The sequence below is a fragment of the Paralichthys olivaceus genome, chromosome 8, assembly GCF_024713975.1.
Source record: "Paralichthys olivaceus isolate ysfri-2021 chromosome 8, ASM2471397v2, whole genome shotgun sequence".
Lineage (NCBI taxonomy): Eukaryota > Metazoa > Chordata > Actinopteri > Pleuronectiformes > Paralichthyidae > Paralichthys > Paralichthys olivaceus.
Genome location: NC_091100.1, coordinates 11,064,601 through 11,089,046, shown reverse-complemented (window position 1 = coordinate 11,089,046; position 24,446 = coordinate 11,064,601). Strand labels below are relative to the sequence as shown.

The following is a 24,446-nucleotide window of genomic DNA, read 5'->3' as shown; positions in this document are numbered from 1 at the left end:
AAATGACCTCATTCATATTCATGTCCATGAACTCATTTTGATCAACTCTCATGCCTGTGCACATCCAGACTACAACTAATATTCAATCTAAAAAAACACATGTGATTTAAAAGATTTTACAGGAATTTAATCACACAAACAGATTTTAATGTGGTTATTTCATATTCTCCATCCTGTTTTAAATCTTTTTCTTGCTCTATCATTCTCTGTCGGACTAGAGGTTATTCTCATCAAGCTTGTTTTTCCACAGCTTTTTATTGTGGTCATCCCTATAGATACAAGCCAGTGTTGGTGCTGTGTGATATTTCAGCCCTGGCAGACAGGACATGTGCGTTTTCTGACAAAAAGAGCTGAGTCGCTTCACTTCACAGCTCGGTGCTTTTTTTTTGTTTCGAAGTTATCATATGTGTTTCTCTAACATAACCCCGTTGACCATGCAGCATTTATAAATCAAACCCAACACTCAGCACGTATGTAGTGTCCTTGTCTGCCAGGAGGAAAATGATTTGCTTAATTCATCCGACTGAAATTAAAACAATGAATTATAAATTGCTCAAGGAACAAAAAATCAAAGCGAGCCTAATCGCAGCATCATTTAGTCACAGGAGAGCATCGGGGTACGTTGCTTCGCTGCTCGCTTTCTTTTTTATCTCACTTTGAAAAACAGTTTTTATCTGCTGCCTCTTCGTGCAACTAAGTGTTTGCTGAGTAGTAAATTGTGTGCTGATTGTTTCTTGTGGTCTTAAACAAAAAATCAATGATGCTGTGTGTGGTGTGTAACCTCTGTGTACTGCGTGTGAATGCATATACGTGTGTGTGTATGATATGAATTCTTTGACCTCGTCTCACCACAGCATGCTCAGCCCCACGTTGATTTAATATTTAATGGATTCCCAATGTGGCTGAACAGACGGGCTTTTCTTTGTGTGTGTGTGTGTGTGTATCTGTGCGGTATATAACACAGAATAAGGATCAAGTGATGGAATTTTTGCCCTTAAATGCTTCAATAAATGATTCATCAGTTGCTGTTTGCGACTGTTACTCCTCTCACCCCTTTCACCTTTAAGCACATTGTCTTCATCCCTGCCTCCTTCTGTCTCCTCCTCCTCTTCGTTCACTTGTCAGTCGGGCTCTTTGTTAGCGTGCACAACTGCTCGCTTATTGACAAAAAGAACCAATCACATCTGACACCAAAATTACCGGGCCATGTTGTTCTGCTGTATTCGGGTTTGAGCAAACAATTTGCGCAGACAGCGATGTCAATTCCCTAATCAGTCCCCGAACTCCTCCTTTATTTCTTGTCATCTCGTCATGGCAACATAAAAGACAGCCACTTAATCCAGCTTCCCTTCAATACAATGCAAAGCTGACAGTTTGACAGGTTATAATGTGATAATATACATGACCCATTCTAGTAGGTATTGTGAAACGACAGTGATTCACCGAATTGAATAACAAGCCACTGAACAAAAATACACACTGTTTTCAACACTGTGCAAACTATCACAAAGAAAGAAAGAACATGAAAGGGAAAAAAAATCTGAATTTTCACTAGGAGAAAAAATGAAATAAATTATAGAGCAATTGACTGGAGTTAAATTAAATCTTCAACGGAACTGTCAAGCAGCAGAATAATAATAGTAACTAGAATGTAGAGTGCAAGGCCCAACAGTTATTTGGATTTGCACCAAATTGCTAACACTCATACATATCAAGAAATAGATGAAAATTTTGAAAATCGCTATTTCTCGCTCCATTAAAGGAAGTGAAAAAATATTCTTGGATTTGCCCCCCCCTTAAAATGTCATGGGTATGGGTTGAGCAGTTTTTGCACAATCCTGCTCACTATCAAACAAATTCAAATGAAAACATAACCTCCTTGGCGAAGGTCATCATTATTTGGAAAACACCTTTGAAGGAACCCAAAGCAGCTTTAGGACAATTTAGAATGTGAATGAAACAAGATAAGGACAGAAAATAATAATAGAAATATTGGGATAAAGGAGGGTTGTGAGAAGTAAAAGTTTCCAGTATGGGGCATTGAGGAATGTCCTGTCACCATATAGGTTCTCAGGCTGGTTCCAGGATAGAGTGTAGAGGGGGAGGAGGTCAGGCAGGTACTGGGGTGATAGGGCACGGAGGCATTTATAGGTGAGGATGAGGATTTTGTATTTAATACAGGACTTGAATGAAAGATAATGAAGATGGATTAGGGCAGGGGGAGATGTGCCATCAGGGCGAGAAGGCTGAGTTCTGCACATACTGGGGCCTGCATGTCCATGTCCTTGCTGGGATCCCCTGACATGGACAGGAAATGAAGGGACCTGTTGATCATGTTATTTACTATATATATCAGAATTCAGCAGCTTTTTAATTATATCGTATTATCTTTTTCAGCATGTGGTATTTGCTCAGTTGTCACGGATTTGAAGATATTAAAATTGAATGTCATCATCTGCAAATGTAGATCGTGTGCTACGAAGGAACGTTCCAGAACAGCTAATGAATGAGTTTATTTGGTCAACAGCTGTTTCTAAGGTCGAGAATGAACTTTCAAAACGTCCCCGAAATGTTCATAATCAAATATCATACATTTAAACAGCTGCAATTCCATAACAACCAAACATTCGCCATCTGCTGACAACATGATATGTGATACAATCGAAAAGCCACAACAGCAACTTGACCTTGAGGTCTCACTGCTTCTGTGAAATTGTATTTACACAGCTGTAGAAATAGAAAAATGTGTATTAGTAGCCACTATTAAATATTTAAAACTGCGCCGCAATGTGAAAGCAGTGCAGGAAAATAAAGAACGGTCTGCTGTTCTTGCTCTAAGACATTGCATGCTGCACTGACTAAAGAGCAAAAGGAGGCTATAAGAAAAAAACTAACTCAAAAACTTAGCTCATGCAGGCGGAACATTTTTCTGAGAGGTTTGTATATGTGTGTGTGTAAGTACGCCTCTGTCCATGCAGAATTAGAATTTTAAATCACTCCCCCATAAACCAGCTGGTGATCTTTTCAGATTTTCTTTACCTTTCACCTTTTTATTTATTCAATTTTTTTTCACCTCAAATTCTTCTGTCTATTAATCTCCGTCTCTTCTGCCTCTCGCTCCATCTTTGTTTGCTCAGAGGAGGACAGGACGTTGTCTGAAGGCTGTAAAATTGGTGTTTGTGTGTCTCTGTCAGCAGATTGAGAGCCACCCACTGGACCCACAGTATCAGAACAAATCATACTGAGATATGGGACTGTGTGTGTGTGTGTGTGTGTGTGTGTGCATGCACCCGTGCAAACATGCATACTTGTGTTTGTGTGTGTATTTTTTTTAAAATGTACTATATCACTTTGAGCTATAGCTCTGTGGATAATTGGTTTGGTGAAATAGTGCTGAGTGTCTGTGGCTCTGGTGGCCTTCTCTCTCTCTTTCTCTCTCTTTCTTTGTTTCTCTCTCTTACCCCCCCCCCCTTCTCTCTATCTCGTGAGTGTGAATCAGTCTGCAGTGTTTTATAGATAAACCAATATCTACGCTTCCAGCCTTTACTTTTTATTTCATACAGAAAAGTGCTCCACAAGGAGTTCACAATAAAGACCTTCTCTTCTCTTCCCTTCTCTTCTCTTCTCTCCTCTTCTCATCACTTCCCTTCTCTTAAAGCATAACCTAAAATAATTAAAATCCTTTTTTTCTTGTTTGGCACATGCTACAGTACAGTTGAAGTGAGCTATAAAGATTTCCTGACAATTCTAATCTTAGATTGTAAAATTAAATTCAAAAACAGTGTCATCGATGTTGAATCAGCTGCTGCTTTCACAAATACAACCATAACATTTTTGATTGACATGGTAGCGATAAAGAGAATCTGAGAAATTGACATCTGTAGCCTGCTATTCATCAGTCAAGGCACAACATATACACTGTGTGTAACTCACACTGAAGGTGTGGCAGTGTGCTGCCTGTAGTATCTTCAGGGCCGGGGGTGCACGGTGCACCTGTTCGAGGTGGGCTTAAAAGTATTCCATTATTATCTCGTCCTACTTCGGTAAACAGAGAGTCACCAAAATACCAAACAGATGTAGTGGAGGTGGACAAGAAAATAAACTAACAGCGCTCCAGGAAGATTGAACTTCACCAGTTCACGTCAAAGCACCATGTCCTGTGCACCTGCTCCTCAGGACTCATAGCCCATACACTGTAATTGCTGTGTCCTTTGACAGCCCTTTGACTCTTTTTTTCACCACAGCTTACATCAGAGGGGGAAATAATACGATTTAATTAGACCCCTTTCTCTAGTGTCCCAGTGAGGTGTGTCACTGAGCCCAAGTCCTGCACAACACAGCAGAGTCCTGGAACTGGAGCACCGAAATGGAACGGAGCAATCATTTATGTTATTAATGAGTGCATGTGCTTTTTATCCTACGACACGTCACAATATCAGAAAACAGTTTGTTACACTGCAAGAATGTGACTCGAACCATCTGTAGAACTCGTACCTGTTCTTCTTCTCTGCGTTAATTAACATTCCCAGAGGCAGGAAGACACGACACATCAGAATAACCCTGACCTGCTTTGCTGCCCGCTTCTCATATTTAGAAACTGCTGTGTAGAAACAACTCTTTATGGCTGTACATCTGTCATGTTTTATTCTGCTGGCTAGTCTTCTTTGTGGCTGGTTTGTTTGCACTGCGGCCTGGAAATCGGTGACATCACGCCGAACCAGCTGTTTTAGTTTCCTTTTTAATTTAAAATCATTACAGGGTGATTTCACTTGCCCTCAAAGGGAAAACTCAGCTGATTTTACATATTGAAGTGTGTTTACAGGTCTCTGGGAGTGCTAATGCACATGTGCAAAAAGTTGTATAAAGGCTTTTTATGGCTCCAGCGGGAGCTGAGAGAAGCCTGATTAAACGTGTAACTATTCCATGAGTGCAGGGGAAAATCTGTGGAGTACACTTTGATGGGTCCTTGAAAACTCTCATTTGTTTCCATAAAGGCTCTTTTATCTCAGACTTGACTAAGCCATTAGTTCATTTGCACTTGCAGAGATATGAAGGATATTAACAACTGCTCCCTTTATTGCATTTTTCTGTGTGTGTGTGTGTGTAGGTGCTGCCTCGACAGACGTGCGGCTTGTTTACTCACACCATCTACTATAAGGAATACCCTGGCGGACCTAAAGAACTGGACAAAAGCATCCGTGGGGGAGAGCTTTTTCTCACTGTGCTTCTCAACCCAGTGAGTCAGAGCAACCACACACACAATCAAACACACACACGCTCTAACACTTGCAAACGGAAACACAGAGTGTGAAACCGAGAGGACTGCTACTCTCTGTTTTGATTTTTGCACGTTGAAAAGGAAGCAACTGGTTTTCCCACTGTCTCACAGTAAAGGTAACTTCCTCTCTGTCTGATTGATTCTTTTGTGTGTGTGTGTGCGTGCATGCTTGTGTGTGTCTGCATGTCTTTTTTCCTGTCAGGGGTTGCGTCTCACTGTGGAGTTGTGTTCATCTACCCACTTTAAATTAGGTCTCACCACAGGGGGGTTGCTGTCACACACACATGCACTCACACACTCACAGGCCCTCTCACACACATAAAGTCACACACACACACCCTCCCCCTATCACTTACCCCTGCTGCGTATGTCAGCTCAACTTGATTCTGCTTTGAATTAAGGAACAGAATTCGGTGGCATATAAGATGCTTGTGAGCACGTGCACGCCCACAGTTAAAGGTAGGCATTGACATTCACAGAAAAATATCCCCAAACAATCTCTCTGAGTCCGACCATCTTCGTGCACATGCACAACACACACACACTCACGTGGAGGCTCGTGCAGCAGCAGTAGGCTTCATTGAAGTGTCAGGTAGGGGAGTGCTGAACTAGAGGAGCTGTCAGAACTCAGGCAACATCACAGAGTCGAGTGCAGCTCGGCACAACAACCCAATCTCGTCCTTTCTTCTCTCTCTGCACCACTTTGTCTCTGTCTGTCTCTCTTTTTGTTATTCTTCCTCATTTTCTTTCATTCTTTCGTCTCTTTCTTCTGACATCTTTTCTGTCTTTGTTCCATTCCTTGCTGTTTTAGTCAATTAAATATGTTTTGTCTCTTTCTATCTTCTGTATCTCTTTCAGTGTATCCCTGTTTAATAACCTGTGACATTTGCTCAGAAGAAAATGATATGCTTGTTGTACCACTGATGTGACAAAATTGGAATTGTTTTATATCCAGTTGAAACTAACAATATTATCTAATAACTGCTCTGTTTCACTGTCTCTAACTTCTCTAAAGGCGCTTTCATACCTTGCTTATATCATTGGACCGCCAGTTTAGACCGAACGAAAATAGCAGGTGTGAAAAAGTTGCCTCATTCTCGGTCCAGATACGTATGTCATGCAAAAGTCTTGAGTCTGTTCTCTAAATTCCAACATGAAACCACAACTAACAAAAGTAAACAATGAAACGGACCATCTATCGGACCTAGACTATTCTGGACTTGTGTGAAAACACTCTAATTTAAATCCAACAAAAAAAGTATGTTTTACATTTCCCATAGCAGCAGCAGTGGTTGTCTAATAACATGCCTATGTGGCAGAGTTAGAAATTAGAGGCAATATAATTTACCATTTCCTGTTTAACGGATGAAGTGATTTTCAGGGCTGAATTGCTTGTTATGTTTTGTTACATTAAGTGAGACAAATAGTGTGAATACACAGAGTCAGTGGGGATATTGTACCAGACAAATGTGCGTAGTGCACCACACTGTGTTTAGAGTGTTGGAGTAGTTTCTGTCTGTAGTGAAGTTCATACTATCTGCATTACACATTTAAAAATTTAGAAAGCATCTTAATAATTGAACCTTAGACCTCAAAACTTCTTCAGCAGGCCTCTGACTCTCTGAGTCTTGGACTGTCGGAGCAGCGTTCCTAAATCATAAGTGATGGATTTATTACAGAGTGAAGCTTGAAGCTATATTTTCTGAAAGGGACCAAAAGTAGTGTTTTGATTTTTAAACACGGGTAAACTTGCAAAAAAAGGCAGTCGACTCCTTTCTCATTGCCAGCAGAGGAGTTTGTTGTCATGTTTTTTTGTGTCCCCTCGGTTCACTATATTCAACCTCACGGATGTGCTGGAAACTGAGAAGCTCTCTCACCTCGCTGTCTTGCCAGTGTTGCGTCTTGCTCGATACAAAGAAAAAATAAAAGCTGTTACACTTTGTACCCGAGATAAATAACAAATAGCAAAAATAAATGTTCACTAGAAATCAGTGTATTCACCTGGGTGTCATTTGTCCATCACGGCCGATCAGAGCTATAGAGCTGAGGACAGTGTCTGCTGCAGAATTTGACGCAGAAGTGAATGACGATTGTATCCATTCCCACTGCAGACTAAAGACAGATATTGGTGTAATGTAAACTGAGAAGCTCTCTCACCTCGCTGTCTTGCCAGTGTTGCATCTTGTACAACAAGTAGAAAAAAAACAGTGTTGCAGGTTGTTCTGAAGATGTTAAAAGCAAAAAGTACACAAATGTCCCTGGCTGTTTACGCACCAGACCAAAGCCAGATGTCAGTGGGTGTAAGTGGGTTTTTTTGACCAGTGGAAGAGGGTTTGCATAGTTTGATCCCTGTCTGGGATTATAAACATTAACAGTGTGGAGGAGTGAGAAAAAAAAGATGGATGAGTCAGGCTAATGTGACGGCATCTACACTAATAGGTTTAGAGGGAGAACTGAGAATTAACTTTAACACTCTTTAACACCTGCAGGTCAACTCTTGGCTGTTATAAAAAATAAATTAAAAAAATACACTTCATTACAGCCTGATTTATGGCTCAACATTACATATGGCACTCCAGAATATCACCTGTTGGTATGACTGAGAGGTCCACTGTTGCATACACATCACACACACACACTCATATTACATAGAGGCTTTGAAATTCTCCTTAAAAGCCAGAAACGTGGAAGTAAATTACATTTTTCCCTCTGTTTCCTATGTCTCTTGTCCTTCTCTCTCTCCCCTGCCGTCCCTTTATTAATCTGCGTAATAAAAGATGAAACCATCCTCATGTTGTATCTCTTAATGAAGAGACCTATTAAACATAAAAGCAATTTAAACACTAAATGAGAGCTATCTGCCACGACACACACACACACACACACACACACACACACACACACACGCTCGCACATACATGCAGAGCGAGGATTAATTTTCTCTTCTGCCTGCTCTATTTGCAGACACACAAGCTTTCATTAGTGTGTGCACTTTGTGTGTGTAATCAATAGGGTTCTGTAGCTCACTGCTTTAGTCCCCCGGGGATTTCCTATTGTTTGATGATCTGCACACTAGTAACATTGTCACTTCCCTTTCAATGACTTTAACTCACATCTGGCCTCTGGTGGCAGTTTACCACTGGTAACATCTAACGTTATCGACGAAGTGCGTGCGTGTGTGTGCTTGTGTGTGTGTGTGTGTGTGTGTGCGTTTGGATACTTTTGCATCATTCCGGGCTGCATCAGCAGTCATAGAGCTCCCTGTCTCTCATAAGCTCAGCAATCGATTGGACGACCTAGACTCTGCAAACAGCCAATAGGGCACAAGTCATTCTCCAATAAATGATGGGGGAGAGAGGGGGGAGAGAGGGGGGAGAGAGACGAAGAGAGCTGGGTGAGAAGGTGGCAGACAGATTGAGATTTAATTTTCAGGTCACGGCATCTTGTGTCACTTGAGAATCCAGACACATACAGAGAGGAAGTGATGCAAACACAAACACAAACACACACACAGACACACATCAGTGCATGTTTGTTTGTCAGCGTCGCAGCATCTGCGCATGTGTGCGTGTGTATAATTATATAAGTGTGTGTAGCTGACATAAGCAGAGCTGTAGACATATATCAGGGCTGACATTTAGCGCATAGCTCTGCCACTAAGCTTATTAGCCAAACAACAAATATCAGCACAATCTCTTTCCTTTCCGATCCTTCAGTCTCACCCAGTGAACGCTCCACCCTTCCTCCCCTGTAGGCAGCTCTGACGGTCACTTTGCTGTGGCCAGACTCATTTTCAACCTGTGCATGTTGTCTTCACTCGCACGTGTGAATCTCTCAACTCCTCTTTTTTGTTTAACTTCTGCTCCTTCATTGCATTTCTCTGTTGCCACTGCTGATTACTACTGAAGGCTCTGGCTGCTCATCAAGACACACACACACACACACACTCAAACACAATGAGCTTCGATCCTAACAGGAGGAGAAATTACAAAGTAAGAGCAAAGCAGGAAAAAATATAGAAAAAAAGTGACGGCAGAGAGGACAGGGCTGGTGGAGGCTGACTGGAGCAGACAAAATAATTGAATAGAAATCATTTGTGGTATTGACGTTCAGCTTTCAATTATCCACTGATGAGACGGAGGCAGTGAGATGGACTGTGGGAAAGAAAGAGAGAATGAGAGTGAGGAGGGGAAGAGGACAATGACAGTGAGGGAGGGAGAGTGAAAATGGAGGGAGGGGGTGCAGACTTCTTTTTAGTAGCAATAACAATTCAATCAAGGAGAAATGTATGTGGAACTAAGTGGTCTGTAATGGGAAACCAACTGATACAGCTACACATTACAGAAGAGAGAGAGGGCAGCAGAGGAGACAGGGAACGACAGACAGACAGACAGACAGACAGACAGTCAGACAGACAGACAGGCAGATAGATAGATAGATAGATAGATAGAGAGAGAGATAGATAGATAGACAGGTAAGTAGTATATGGATGGATAGAGTTGAGTTAGTGATGAAATTCTAGGATGTGTTGGGTGAATGGAGGGATGTAGAAGAGTCACCTCATTGTGAGAACGGTTGTGTTTCTCTATATTATTTTGTACTATTTTGTAAGGTCTTGACCTTTAGATAATGTGTGGTGTGATGTGGTGCTATACAAATCGAATGTAATTGAATTGAAATTGAATAGACTGATGGATAGACAGATTGAAGGAAAGAAAATTGGGGAAAATACATCTGCAACCAAAGGACAGTAAAACAAGTCATTTCTTTTAAAAAATGCAATCATGTTAGGGAGGATTGGAACATGTCACAAACTAATCTTCTAAGACATGGCATCTGTGTGTGTGTGTGTGTGTGTGTGTGTGTGTGTGTGTGTGTGTGTGTCTGTGTGTGTGTGTGTGTGTGTGTGTCTGTGTCTATGGATTTTTAGAACATCACTCCACTGCTGGACTGACATGCTTCATCAGCACATCTAGGTCAATATGAGATCGGAGAGAGGAGGGGGGAAAAAACGTCGTGCCTTTTAGAAGAAGAGTGATTGAGAGCAAGTCATTAAAAGGAAGAGAGAAGAAGGAGGAAATGAAGCTGCATTGGTGCAATAAGAGGAAAAAGACAAGGGACAAAGATTTAAAGAGGAAGGCTGTGGGGTTGGGCTTGATTTCTCCTATGTCTATACTTCTCTGTCAGGCCAGCTCCAAGCTTGGACTTGAGCCCAAATGTGGTGTTAAATTATTAGTGCAATATTCTTTATTAAAGGCACATAGGGCACTCAGAGCAATCCAATATTCAGGAAATGAGACGTGGCGCTAGATGCTGAGAAAAGGTTTACATGGTTCACTTAATTGAATTCTTAGCCACACTGAGTCCCTCCATCAAAGGGTTTGGGGCTTGCACAGTGTCTGGAGATTAACAGTCTCACAAGTGGCTCTTTTTGTTTTTTTGTAATTCAGATTCACCTGCCAAGGTTCCTCTCCCGGTCTTTTCCCTTTGTTAAACCCGTCTGTGCTTTTTTTTTGCACTCCTCCAATTACAAGCACAAATCATCTTCAAGTCTGCCTTTGTTTCATTTGGCAGCCAGTGCTATAGCTCCATAATGAATGTTTCCATGTTCAATAACACTCTGATCCTCTTTTACTCCCCCCCTGTGTCTTTTGCTCTGTCATTCATCTCAGTTAAACACACACACACATATATGTACAGTAGCAATTACCCTGTCTCCTCACATTTTTATTTAAAAGCCTCTAATCTAGTTTTTCTCTCGGGCTTAGTTGGGTCAGGAGAGAAATTTTCTGCCCTTTTCTGGGAAAAGCTCATATCGGGTGTTTGTTATCGGCCAGCTGATTAATCAGTCGCCTGCTTTAAAACACTGGGACACTTGGAAATTGATACGAAATTGCTTGTAGCATTTTATTTACTCAGGTCACACTCACTGGCATTCACTGTACTTCACTACAAGAGCTTTGAGTGGTGCTCAATTCATGCTTGAAAGAAGGCGTTTTTGACACTTGACTCATTGGACAAGAGGAGCAAGCAAACTGCTGTAAACTGGCGGGCGTCTGAGTGCCGGGTTGATGCCTTGACAGTGGTTCCACATTGTTGCTCTAACATCAGCCAGATTGATATGAAGCAGGCGAGGCTGGATGGCGTGCTGCCGGTTTGCTTAGACTGAGAACAAGATAAGGAGGCTGTGGCAGATGCGCAAATTTGCTCTGGCACGCACAAACGCACAAGCGCATAAACAATCACGCTGACATGAGCAGACGCTCACGTTCACGTAAAAAATCACTGTGACATGCATACTCCTGCTCCTCTCTCCTCTTTCTCATTTGCTTTCTTTGTCACAGAGACACACACACACACACACACACACACACACACACACACACACACACACACTTCAGTAGCCTCACAGAAGTCTGTTCCTCTTTTTCCCTCCCACAGAGTGTAACACACAAACCCACAGACATGCACACACGCACACATCCTCCCATCAGTATTCAGGGGCGATCAATATTCTGAACAGCTTTACAGGTCGGCCGGACGCTGATCCATCAAACCCTGACACTGTGTCGCTTTGTATCTACGGCAACCTTCAGCATTAAAGAGGAGCAGCGACAGTCCTCTGTCACCAGGAAATACCCAGCGTGTGTGTGTGTTCACATTCACAGGCGTTCGCCCAAATATACACAGGCACCTACACAGACATACACCAAATAATTTATATCTTAATGGCTGATGTTACCATTTCATCCAGACACTTCACGTTCCTGAGCTCCCTCCAATCACAAAAGAAGCGTGTATGTGTGTGTGTGTGTGTGTGTGTGTGTGTGTCAGCTATCTCAGCTTGTCTCTTTGATCAGCCTATAAAAGCACTGAGGCGTGGACAGATAGCCTGGACCAACACACCAACGCTCCTTCACTCCTTCTGAGTCTCTCCGTCTCCCTCACACACATTAGCTATCATGAACACACTCCGCTGCACTCTGAAACCCTCTCCGCTGTGTGTAGCTGCATCTCTCCCATCTCCCACTGGCATACGAGGAGCATTGTGCTCCCTCCTCCTCAACTTTTATCTGTTAGAAGTGGTGAATACATCAGTTTCAGATTATCTCAGTAGTTTTCCTTCCCTCTTTATACTTGAAATTGTATTTTCTTTTCCCCTCTCAAAGTTGATGTACAATCTTACATCACAAAAGTGAGTGATAGCAAATGCTGATACTCGGAGGACCGCTGCTCTGTTAGCGATTCAAAAACCATCACACACACTCTGAGAAATAAGATGTTTGCTTTGCACTGCAGCAGTAATTAGATTTACTCTGCCGCCGTAGTTTTTCACAAACATTGGAACTTGGGAAATGAGATTTTGACAATCACAATTTTGCACAATATAATAAGTAAGCATGTTTCCTCTCTCTCCCTTTTCTCTCTCCACCTGTTTTTTCCCCCACTTCAGATCAGTATATTCATGACCCACCTGTCTAACTACGGCAACGATCGACTGGGTCTCTACACGTTCGTCCACCTGGCCTCTTTTCTCCGCTCGTGGACAAACCTGAAACTCCACACGCTCCCGCCCTTGCAGCTGGCACACAAATACTTCCAGCTTTTCCCAGAACAAAGGAACCCTCTCTGGCAGGTGTGTTTGAGTGGGTATTTGCCCACATGCATGGGCTTGTGCGTCTGTGCTCTGTTATGCAGTATAGGTACTGTTTTTATGCAGACAGTAAAAAAAACTGTAAAACCGACTGTGGAGTGGAAGAAAAAGAATTAACTTTCCATGAAATGACAAGAATATATTTGTGTACCGATAATAAAAAAATGGTTTGAAGTTCATTGTGTTTTGGTTTGCTAAAGTTCTGTCAAAAAAACAGAATAATATACAAGATTGTTTTTGGTGATTTATGAATTTTGCAGTACACAATGAAGATATGAATATTTGATCATGAAAGTTGTTAAGGGTGGTTTATACAACTTTGTGGTGTAGTCACATGCAGGCTGGGAAATGCATGACACAGTTAAAAAGAACGAATTCATTAATTCTATATGGTGAATCCTACGTGCACGTTTATCTTTGTATGCATTGCTTTACGTCATTACTCTTAACTTCTAATCCTACAGAACCCATGTGATGACAAACGACACAAAGACATCTGGTCTAAAGAGAAAACCTGTGACAGGTTACCCAAGTTCATGGTCATAGGACCGCAGAAAACAGGTAAGCTGCAGACAAACACACACATGCAACAAAGAAACTCCCTCTATTTAACCAGGTGTCTGCATACTCCACTTCAGAGCCCATTCATTTAATCCCCCCTCGCTCTCGCTCCTTTGGTCCTGTCAGAGGAGACAAAGGAGGAGGCTCTTACCTCCTCTCTTCCACCCACATACTACCTGCTTTAGATGCACGGAGATACTGTACCGAGCAACCACCCTCTGCCTCTTTCTGTTTCCTGCTCCATCTCTGTCAGAGGTGCACAAAGAAGAGGAGATCATTACAGTTATGAATCTATTCATCTGCTCTCAGCATGTGAGTGTTGCCTCAGTGTGATTCCAGGAATTCTTATTACTGGTGTTTTGGTGTGAGAGGTGAGGTAGGTCAGTCATGCTGCTCATTAACCAGGTGATCAATTAGCAGCGCAACAACAATTACAGAAACACCTCTGCCCATCAGTACGTCTCTCATTGTATTCATTGTTGTGCCTCGCATGTCAGATTGTTGAAGCTAATAGGAGACAGGCTGGGGGTGGGGGGGTAACAGGACGTATGGGAGTAATGTACGATGGAGCGAGTGGGGCCAACAGAGAGAGCTGCTGAGGGTGAATCAGAGGGCACAACCAAAGCCCCAGTGCTGATTGGTGTCAAATGGTTTTGAATCATTTGATGGTTGAGGCCTGTGATCTTTGCGTGCACGTGGGAGCACACACACACACACACACACACTTCACACTTCCTGCGTGGTCCTTGACAGCGCTGCCTAGCACAGCTGTGCTGACAAGAATGAGCTATTTCTGAGGCCGACTCAAGGTTTTCATTTCAAATGTCAGATAAGTAAGCAATGTATATACTGTAGAAAGTCAGATTTAGATGTTTACAAAGCAATGTATGTATTAAGACATTATGTAATATGTTTCAATAACTAGAAAAGCACTTCACAAACATTTTAATTCACCTGATTTTTGGATCTGCACCAAATTGCACACACTCAGGGATCAGTCACCTAGAGTTGTCACATTTGTTTCCGTGAGGATCCATGTTTTTTTTTTCTCAGAAAGCAATTTATGAAATTATGAAAAATGCCTCTCACAATGAAAAAATACAGATAGTTGGAGAGACCACTTCTGAATGAGGGCTGGCTTTTCGTCTAAGTCAAAAAATAACTAACCCTACTATAGTTAATCCAACCCTAACCCCAATCATTTGAAAATAAAAACATTGGTACTATTTCAGAACTGTATTTTTACTCTTTAATGAAGTATTATTGCTATATTTGCCATAATGCCTCTATAACTTCATTTTGTCCATGTTGATAAGCTGGTGTATTTAGTCTATGATGAACAAATGTAGGTCATACATTGTAAACATGAGCTCCCTAATAATACAAGTTTGTTTCTTAAAAAGTAATTTTTAGCAAATTTGAGTAATCGTACGCTCCTTTTACTGGAGTAAAGATTACTCCATTACTCTTCCCACCACTGCATACAGGCTGTGGAGCCAGGCTTATTATTTCTAACAATTACATAGGATATGAAATCATATATAATTTATGCTTTAAGGAAATATGAGAGACATAAATTAACATTGGACACATTTGGGCTTTAATTCTTTATAGGGGGAAAAAATATATCTGGTGCAGCAAAGGGAAGCTGCGTCTATGACTGACACACACACACAGACTACTCTAGGCTGAGCTGAATTAACGAGCCGGTTATGAATTATGCCCTTTCTTTCAGGAACGACAGCACTTTATCTCTTCCTACTCATGAATCCCTCCATCTCCAGTAACTTCCCCAGTCCAAAGACTTATGAGGAGGTCCAGTTCTTCAACACCAACAACTACCACAAAGGAATTGACTGGTGAAGACGCACACACACACACAAACACACTTTCTTTCTTTGTATTTTTGACCTAAAGGTGGAATAAAAGATTGTGAACAACATTTATTTATTTGGCCGTCACGTGTCTTGGAGACGCGTCGTCAATGATGCATTAAGCAGGTTTGAAACAGTGAAACGAAATCTTTAAAATGATCTTTTCAGCCTGGGAATGGAAGCCAACAGACATATGGCTGCCTAGATTGACCCATAAATGGCTTACTTAACTGTCAGAGACACAGCTGGTGCCTTCTCTGAAGTCATCCAAAAAAGACTTGACTCTGAAAATTTGTCATTAAACACAGTTGAAATTACATCATCAAGCTTATTTTGGGCTCACGTCTAAACACAAAGCAGAACACTCAAACTTTCTGACTTTCGATGTTGTGTGTGACCTTGGACAAAATGTTGGAGTATTTAATGACTTGCGTTTGCAGCAATGATGTCGCATGTGCATCATAAGTGTGCGTGTTTGTACTCATATTTATTTCCTGTGTGTCTGTTGCTGCAGGTATATGGAGTTTTTCCCCGTGCCCTCTAATGTTAGCACGGACTTTCTGTTTGAGAAGAGCGCTAACTATTTCCCCTCAGAGGAGTCCCCGAGGCGAGCTGCTGCCCTGCTGCCCAAGGCCAAGATCATCACCCTGCTCATCAACCCTGCTGACAGGGCCTACAGCTGGTATCAGGTACACACTCAAACACACAGAATATATTAGACACCAGTGGCCCCACATGTATTTTTTTTTAACTCCCTACAGATGCCTTATTCATCAGATGACACGCCTCATCTCTGTATTGATTTGAATTGAGTTATTTTCCAATATTGTGTTTGTAGTCCTGTTTCTCTCTGAGTGTGGAGTCGATGAGGCCACTTTATCTGTATAAATCTCAGTGTGGTAAATGTCACACAATCCTGAAATGAAAACGCACGCGACATGAATCTCAACCACGTTGTCCACAATATAAATGGCTGTGAATATATTACTTGATGTTCAAGAGACTGAGCAATTTGTACAAGCAAGACGAGTTCTTTGAAGCTCGTCTGACTGCATCTGTTAACCTCTCCAGCATCAAAGAGCCCATGAGGACCACGCCGCCCTGCGCTTCACCTTCTATGATGTCATCAGTGCAAGACCGGGAGCACCGGCCGAGCTGCGCTCCCTACAGAGCCGCTGCCTCATCCCCGGTCTCTACTCCACGCACCTAGACAGATGGCTCACACACTACCCTGCTAACCAGGTATGCACCGGCACATACGTAGACAATGTGATACCAAACACATGCACAGGTCACGCTTCATACATATTTACTGCTAAAGCTTGTGTTGGTTTGGTGAGATTTGTTGTTGATTATGGAGATTAACTGAATTTATTGACATCTATTGCAATAAGGGACACAACTGAAGGAATGGTAGCCACTTCATTAGCTTCACCTCTGTGGTCGGATGTAATCCAATTCAAGTCTTGATCCTGCAATGTTCCGTTTTTGTTGTCATAGATTTGAATTATAGGTTTAATCTGAGGTCATAGCTCCATCCATCCGTCCGTCCATTATCTATATCGTTTATCCTCTTGAGGGTCGCGGGGGGAGCTGGAGCCAATCCCAGCTGACATTGGGTGAAAGGCGGGGTCAACAGCGTATCACAGGGCTGACATACAGATTAACCTAACTCCAGCCTGCATGTCTTCGGACTGCGAGAGGAAGACGGAGTACTCAGAGCAAACTCCACACAGAGAGACCCTGGCCAAAGCAGGATTCAAACCGGGAAACTTCTGTGATACCCACCGTACCACTGAGCCCTCCCTTGAAGTCATAGTTGAATGAATGAATGTAAATGACAAAAAGATTTGAAAACACCTCTCAATGCATAGTAGTCCAGTACAACACCAGCTTTAAATATTACCTTATGCTGTCATTGAATTACACAATACACATAAAAATTCACATTAAAAACACTATTTGATGGAATTTATGTTGAGTTGAATTGCGTTAGATAGTACAGGTGTACCTAATGAAGTGGTTACTGAGTGTATTTAGTTTCTTTATTTGAGTTTTTAAATGAGAACCACATTTCCCTGCACACTGCCTGCAGGAGTTAATAGCATATTTTCTCTGATTCTGTTTTTGTAGTATGATTTATTTCTACCCACTACCTGAACAGGTTGTAATGCGCTGGTTAAAAGTAGGAAGTGTTACAGTATGAATATATCTGTGTGTAGGTGATGATCATAGATGGTCACCAGCTGAGAACCGACCCTGCTGCAGTGATGGACGAAGTTCAGAAGTTCCTCGGAGTCTCTCCCCATTTCAACTACTCCCAGGCTCTTACGTAAGTGTCTCACACAGTTTGCGTTCTGTCCCTCTCGCTAACATTTTCGTTCTGTATCGTCTTCAATCCAAGGCACCTTTCCCCTGCACTGTGCGCAAGAACAATTGTACTGATTCAAGCAGTAGGAAGAACCTCAACCCAAATCTGTGTGAAGCCTGACATCTACTGGCCATTTCCTCCTCTCCTATCTGTAGTGCTGTGAATAGTAAAAAAAAACAGTGACATCATAGCGATGGTAAGATAGGCATGATAATAGGCATCATTTTATTTAAAATTTGTCACACACAAATATAGGAGGCAGACAGTCTTCAGTCTAATGGCAAATAAACAAAACAAAGCATTGTGTCAGAAATTTTAGCAAAGTAATTGTTTTTAATCTGCTACTTTTAATGAGGACTGACTTGACAAGTCTTTATCTATTCTGATTGCCACTAATCAATTCAACTCACACATTTGGCTCACACTCTCATTTCAGGCACCACTTCCAAATGCATTGAGAATAATAACATCTAATTACTTTGTTTGTATAATTTTGTCATGCATGAGTTCATGAATGATATTTGTATTATGCAACAAAGACGTTTATTTGGTTTTAGTGCTATATCAATTGGATTCTTGTCAAGAGATGCTCACTTGAAGTGTCAGCGTCTTGAGCTGCTGGTCTGGGATCAAATCCCAACAGGTCTGTGGTCTCACTGACATATCCTGCCTGCCTGTGTCTCAGGCAGCTGTCTGACAATTAGAAAAGGTTAGTGCACTGTGCACAGTGACAATCCAGGAGAAATAAAACAGCAAAGACACCAGTGCCAGGAACCAAATTAAATTATTAATGTGACATTTATAAACTGAACATATAATTTGCTGTATTGCACAGTAAATAAAAAAAGGGCAAGTGAGCAGAGGATAAACAATCAGTTTAATTGTGAACCATGTTTGAACCAACATATCCTGTTTGTATACTTATATACTAAATTTACTTTAAGAATTTATAAATATCAACACAATAGAATCTGAGATCAATATCTAAATTACACTATGTTTATTCTGAGACGTAGATATAGGCGATGAAAAGTGTTTTGATTTTATTGCATCTGCAGGGAGGTTATTTTTTTATTATTTGCGTTTGTTTATATGTTGAACAGCTTTACACAAAAACTACTGGACAGATCACGGTGAGACTTGGGAGAAGGATGCAGTATGGGTCAGGGAAGAACTCAGAACTCAGGATTTTGGTGCTGATCCGGATCAGTGTGCAATTCCGTGAATCTGTTATTTCACTTGGGAGACCGTTTTTACTATTTTATTGATTATTCGGAGAATCATTTATTGATCTTGATGAAAAATGACATGGGAATGATATCTGAGTGTTTACAATTTGGTGCAGATCCAAATAAAAATCTGGATTTAGTGAATTTAAGATTCAGGAGGACTGTTGGGCCCTGGCAGAGATATGAACTCTACTGAATTTGTTGGGAGGGATTCCTATTATATGCATGTCAACCAAATTCTCTGGAGAGAAACCAGTTTAACGCGGTTTCAACTCATCCACCATTAGAAATGCTGCTTGGACCTTAAAGTTTGGGCGCAATGGTAAACAGTTTATTGCTCAAGCGCCACTCATCAGAATGCAATCGGTCTGCGAGCCCTCAAATCTCCAGACAGGGACATCAGAATTTGTGGCTCAGATTGGGACACAGTGCCTCTGTCTTGAATCACAAGCCTACATGCATACAAATAAATTGTAAAGAGATGCATTTTGACAGAATAATAACCATGCTGTGTGTGTGTGTGTGTTTTGGGTAGAGAACGAGCTATACTAAAGCCTAATCTTTCTTTTCTCCTTCTTATTCTTTTGACATCGTGGCAGCCTGACAGATCCCCAACACTGGAGCCTATTTATTTAATTCCCCCTCTCCCTCTGTCCTCTTGTCCTGTTAAAGAAAAACTGAAGGAGAACCACTTAACTCGTTTATTTTATTCACCCACTGATACGTGTAGCTAGAGAACAATATTTGCATCTTTCAGTCACATACACATTAACCCTAATACTCTGCAAAATGACAGTTGATAGCAATTTATATCATTGCTCCTACTGCAGAAGCAAGGTGCATAAATACAGTACAAGAATAATTCACACACATATATTTATATATATTTATATATATATAATATTTATATAAAGATATAACTGAAATGTATTTAAAAAATCATTATAGATGCAGTAGAGGAACATGTACCCTTGAATTTACATTATATATAATATACAGTGGCTTTGAAAGTCTCCCAACGTCTCCTTGTACATAACAGGCTGTCTGCCACATAACATGCTGCTGGGATACAATAGTCTTTTATTATTTAGACTTCTTTACAGAACCTAATTATGTGATATGAATGTTAAAGATCATTCTCCTTAACTGGTCATGACAGTATGTCATATTTGATAGTATTCAAATTTGTGTATATGTCTAGATGAAATCAAATAAAAATGGAACTATGTGTGTATAAATATGTGACGGAAGTATAGTCACACACAAAAAACACAGTGATAGTGTTTCTGATCTTCCTCAGGGTGGAAAAATTAATAAAGGAAAAACAGATGCAATTGGATGAATTTATATGCAACCACTGGTATAAGGAACCAAGTTTCAGGTACTCAAGTTAGTTAAGTTAAGAATATGAAGCCTCATTTCTTTAGTTCATTTTAGTTAGTTCAAGAAACAACGTTAACAAGTTATATGTGTCTTCACACAATAAATTCAAACCAATAAGTGAAATTATCATATTAAATAGATTTGCATAGAATTTGTATTGATTGGAGTAAAGAAAACACACTATAGCCATTGTATATCTCTTTATAATCTCATCTCAAGAACTAACAACCAGTGGATTATAACACGAAAATAAACTGCAATGGCACTCGGAGAGCGCATACCTCCACTAAGGCTAACACAATATTTTGCCATGTTAAAGAAAGTGAAAAACTATTCCCTGGATCTGCTGGTTTATCCAGATCTGGTCAGAAATGTAATGGGTTCTTCCTTGGGTCATGTACCACCCCTCATGGAAACTAGTTCAGTAGTTTTTGACTGATCCTGCTGACAGATAGACAAAGACAATGAAAACATAACCTCATTGGCGGAGGAAACTATCCTCCTGGGCAGCCATTGTGAGTCTGCATAGAGAGCGAGAGAGAGAGAGAGAGAGATGCTGCACAGCAGAGAGGAGGGTCATGGAGAGGGAGACCGATAGAGGATAGATGAATGAAGACAGCTTGAATGTCAGAGAGACACCGGCAGTAAAAGAGTAAGCGACAGGCAGTGAGTGTGTTCAATGCGTCGTGACATTTATGTCTGCTTTGTGAGAGTAAGACGGCTCAATTTTTCAGGTCTAATTTCCAAAACAAGACTAACTTCTGAATATCATGTCCAATGTGGCAGCGCTGACGTCCATGTTCTTCCTCTCTCTGTCGTCTTTGCTTTTCTCTTCTCTCAGGTTTGACCCTCAGAAAGGCTTTTGGTGCCAGCTCCTGGAGGGAGGAAAGACAAAATGTTTGGGGAAGAGCAAAGGGAGAAAGTACCCTGCGATGGACCCTGAGGTAAACCTTTACATTTTAATCAAAACAGATTTATTCTCACGGAAAAATAGATGGATGTGTGCTTTGAATAAAGGAAACATGACAACCTGACTGACAGCGGCAGCTCATGTCCCCTCCATCGCACTGGCAACATTTCCCACAGGAGTCAGTACAGCGGTGGAAACTGTCAGCCATTCAGATCGTGCCGGAAAGTTACAACCTAATTACTAGGTCTCAGGAGTGACAGAACGCCTGTGAGAGAAAGGATGTGGGGGATCAGGACAGAGAAACAACAATAGAGGGAGAAAATCGGATCCAGAATTCTTTGCCCTGGCTGTTGAGAAGACACCAGACCTGCAAACAACACACTCATTTGCTCTCCCGCAGAGACAAATGCACAGATCTACAATTTGTCCTCCCGCATGCGCTCACACGGCTGCACCTCACTGTAATTAAACTGTATTTGAGTTTCCAACAAGGGGACAGACGGGGAGGACAGATGACGAGGGAGGACATGGCGAGAACTCTGGGGGGGAGAGAGAGAGAGAGAGAATAGGAGATGAGGGATGCACACAGGAGGGAGAGAAATCATTGTTATCATGCATCCTCTCTTTTCATACCACTCTGTATTTAGTGGCCCTATTAAGGAGAAATAAACAAAACTAAAAACGGTGACATATAATTAATCTCTCTCTATTTCTTGTTTTCCCTCTACTCTCGTGTTGTCTTTCTTATTTTCTATTTTAAACTTTCCTCCTTCCTCCTTTCCACTTGCTACACTTCTATCCTCTTTTTCTCCTCTGTTCATGCTATTCTTTTCTTTCTGACCTATTTCCATACATCATTCGATACTTCCCTGCTCCGCTTTTATTCTCTCCCTTTATCCCCTCTCTCCATCTCTCTTACCCTCCCTTCCTCCCTCCTGTCTTCCCTCCTTCTCTCTGCAGGCTCGTGCATTTCTCTCCAGGTATTACAGGGAACACAACGTGGACCTGTCAAAGCTGCTGCATCGCCTCGGACAGCCCCTTCCTTCCTGGCTAAGAGAGGAGCTGCAGAAGGTCAGCAGCATTAAACTCCATCACACTCCTCTCACTGCATGTAAATGTTAAAATCTACTCAAGATGATTTTCTCAGATGGATTTGGTCGACTGAATGATGAAAACATGGCCCTTAAAGGCCCTTAAATCAGTTTTTTGTTAACTTTAAGTCCCTCCTTGTTAAAAATTAAGTTTTTTAACATGTTGACACATCCTCCTTGTGCCTTTTATATGATAAAATATATATTTGAGTGAAATAAGCTCAGGGTTTGTGATGTCACAAACCTAAACACCAATCCTGCCAACTTGTGGGTGTGGTTTAGTAGCTGTAAAAGGGTCCTCAGGTGGAGGTGGCACTGTGAAGGTGGGGAGACAGGGAGCAGGGGCGGGGGCATAGTATATTTTAAATCCCAGTCATGAACTGAGTAAGGAAGGTTTTTAAATCAGAGGGAGTCCATCCATTCCTTTCACAGCAGGTTTTCTTCTTTCATTTTCATGGTTGTCATGGTAAACAAAAGTTACTTTCCTCCCTCTCTCTCTTTTCTCTCTCGTCTGTGATTCCCACTCAATCCCCTCCCTCTCTCCACCTCTTTCTTAAGGTTAGATAACCTTTGCGTCCATGAGCCGGGGTTAAAGGTCAAAGGGTCGAAGACCGGGAAACGACCAGGAGCAGCTGACCTTCAGATGCACACTGTCTGTGGCCTTTAAGTGAACCCTGAGGTGACGGCGAGGACAGGGTGACTTGTTTCTCCTCATGACTGTGACGCTGCTGGAGGAGAGAGAGAGCCGAAGTCGAGGAAGTGCTGAAACTGAACTTTTGAATGGATGCATGGATGGATGGATGGATGGATGGATGGATGGATGGATGGATGGACAGTTTCAGGTGACTCAGACAGCTCTACAGAAAGCGGGATTGGAGAACCTTATTGTAACGGCAAAGAGAACTATAGGCGAAAAGGAGCATATGGCTTCGAAGTCTTTGATGCCCAAACCCTGCCCTGAACTGTGGTGAACTCCTGTGCAGACCTGCAGTGACATTAATTAGTCTCTTTTTTTTGTTTGTTTCGTTTTATTTTAACCTTTAATTTATTATCCCAGAACAGCGCTGGTCAGCTGTGTGTGTGGTTCCCATAGAGATGACGTTCCTCCGAGACAAACAAATGCATCCTATGTGGTTTTATTTTTTAAAGGTTTTTTTGTCACATTGAGAGAGAATGTGCATAGACTCAGGGTGAGTGACAGGCTGTTACTTCCCATGATAGGTTCTCATAGGTTTTTTGTTTTTTTTTAAGTGAAGCTAGTTTCTCGTAAATCTGGTAATCTCGTTCACCCTCAGACTGGAAAGTGTTGACTGGAAATGATTATCTGAACCAAGTTGCATTGCCTGCTCATTATCTTCCTGTGACAAGCAAAGCAGAAGAATGCTGTGTCCATTTAGCAAAGCATGAGTGCTGCTGATTTCAGCGCTGAGGACTGAGCAGCCGTGAGTTTGTGGGATAAAACTTGACCAAACTGAGCCTCATGGATGTGGCACTTAATTCCAAGACTCTTTTAAGCAGCTACTGTAACTGCTTATGTTCTGTCAGTGTCTCATCTAAGTCTCAACCTCCTTCTGTTTCCTTTTTTAAAACCAGTGGCCTACATTGTTTAGCTTCAATTTGAATGCAAAAAAACTCCCTAAATGTCAAACACAGAAACCAAAATTAAAGAAATGAACATGACTGACACTGTCTTTTTTTATGAACAAGCCAGCACACATGAACATGCTGTACATGTACACTCAAATGTGACAATTTGCTGTTAAATATATTTTGGTGCCTGTCAGGTATAACATCAGATTTAAATAACCTGTACAATAACGTTTCACTCAAACAACAAGGATAGTCAAGATTCCTGTGTTTATGCCTCTCCACCGGCGACAGCCAAAGATCGAAGGCGTTACAATTGTCTGTCCTATTTTTGTGAACACAATATTTAACATTTTGAGGGAATATCTTTAAATCTGGAGCAAAAGTACAGTTTGACTCAAGGATGAACTGAAAAGATTTTGGTAGGATGGAAAGAAATTACTAATACTAAATACAAAGTATAAATACAATTTGATGTATTATATTTTAAGATGAAATAATACTTATT

The 24,446-nt window shown here is 41.4% G+C and overlaps 1 protein-coding gene across 2 annotated transcripts in view; it reads left to right on the top strand.

The window, feature by feature from the left end:
* ndst3 (N-deacetylase/N-sulfotransferase (heparan glucosaminyl) 3) overlaps positions 1–24,031 on the top strand; it is a 42,096-nt gene extending 18,065 nt beyond the window's left edge. The window contains exons 6-15 of one of the 2 annotated variants that reach the window (XM_020100506.2): positions 5,108–5,236; positions 12,732–12,914; positions 13,397–13,493; positions 15,229–15,352; positions 15,882–16,056; positions 16,439–16,609; positions 17,590–17,699; positions 21,192–21,294; positions 22,221–22,331; positions 22,915–24,031. In XM_020100506.2, the coding sequence (XP_019956065.1) occupies positions 5,108–5,236; positions 12,732–12,914; positions 13,397–13,493; positions 15,229–15,352; positions 15,882–16,056; positions 16,439–16,609; positions 17,590–17,699; positions 21,192–21,294; positions 22,221–22,331; positions 22,915–22,944 (1,233 nt within the window). In that variant the 3' untranslated portion in view covers positions 22,945–24,031. Of the gene's footprint in view, positions 1–5,107; positions 5,237–12,731; positions 12,915–13,396; positions 13,494–15,228; positions 15,353–15,881; positions 16,057–16,438; positions 16,610–17,589; positions 17,700–21,191; positions 21,295–22,220; positions 22,332–22,909 lie in introns of both variants that reach the window. The other variant, XM_020100507.2, reaches the window with a different exon arrangement.
* Positions 24,032–24,446: the final 415 nt, after the last annotated feature.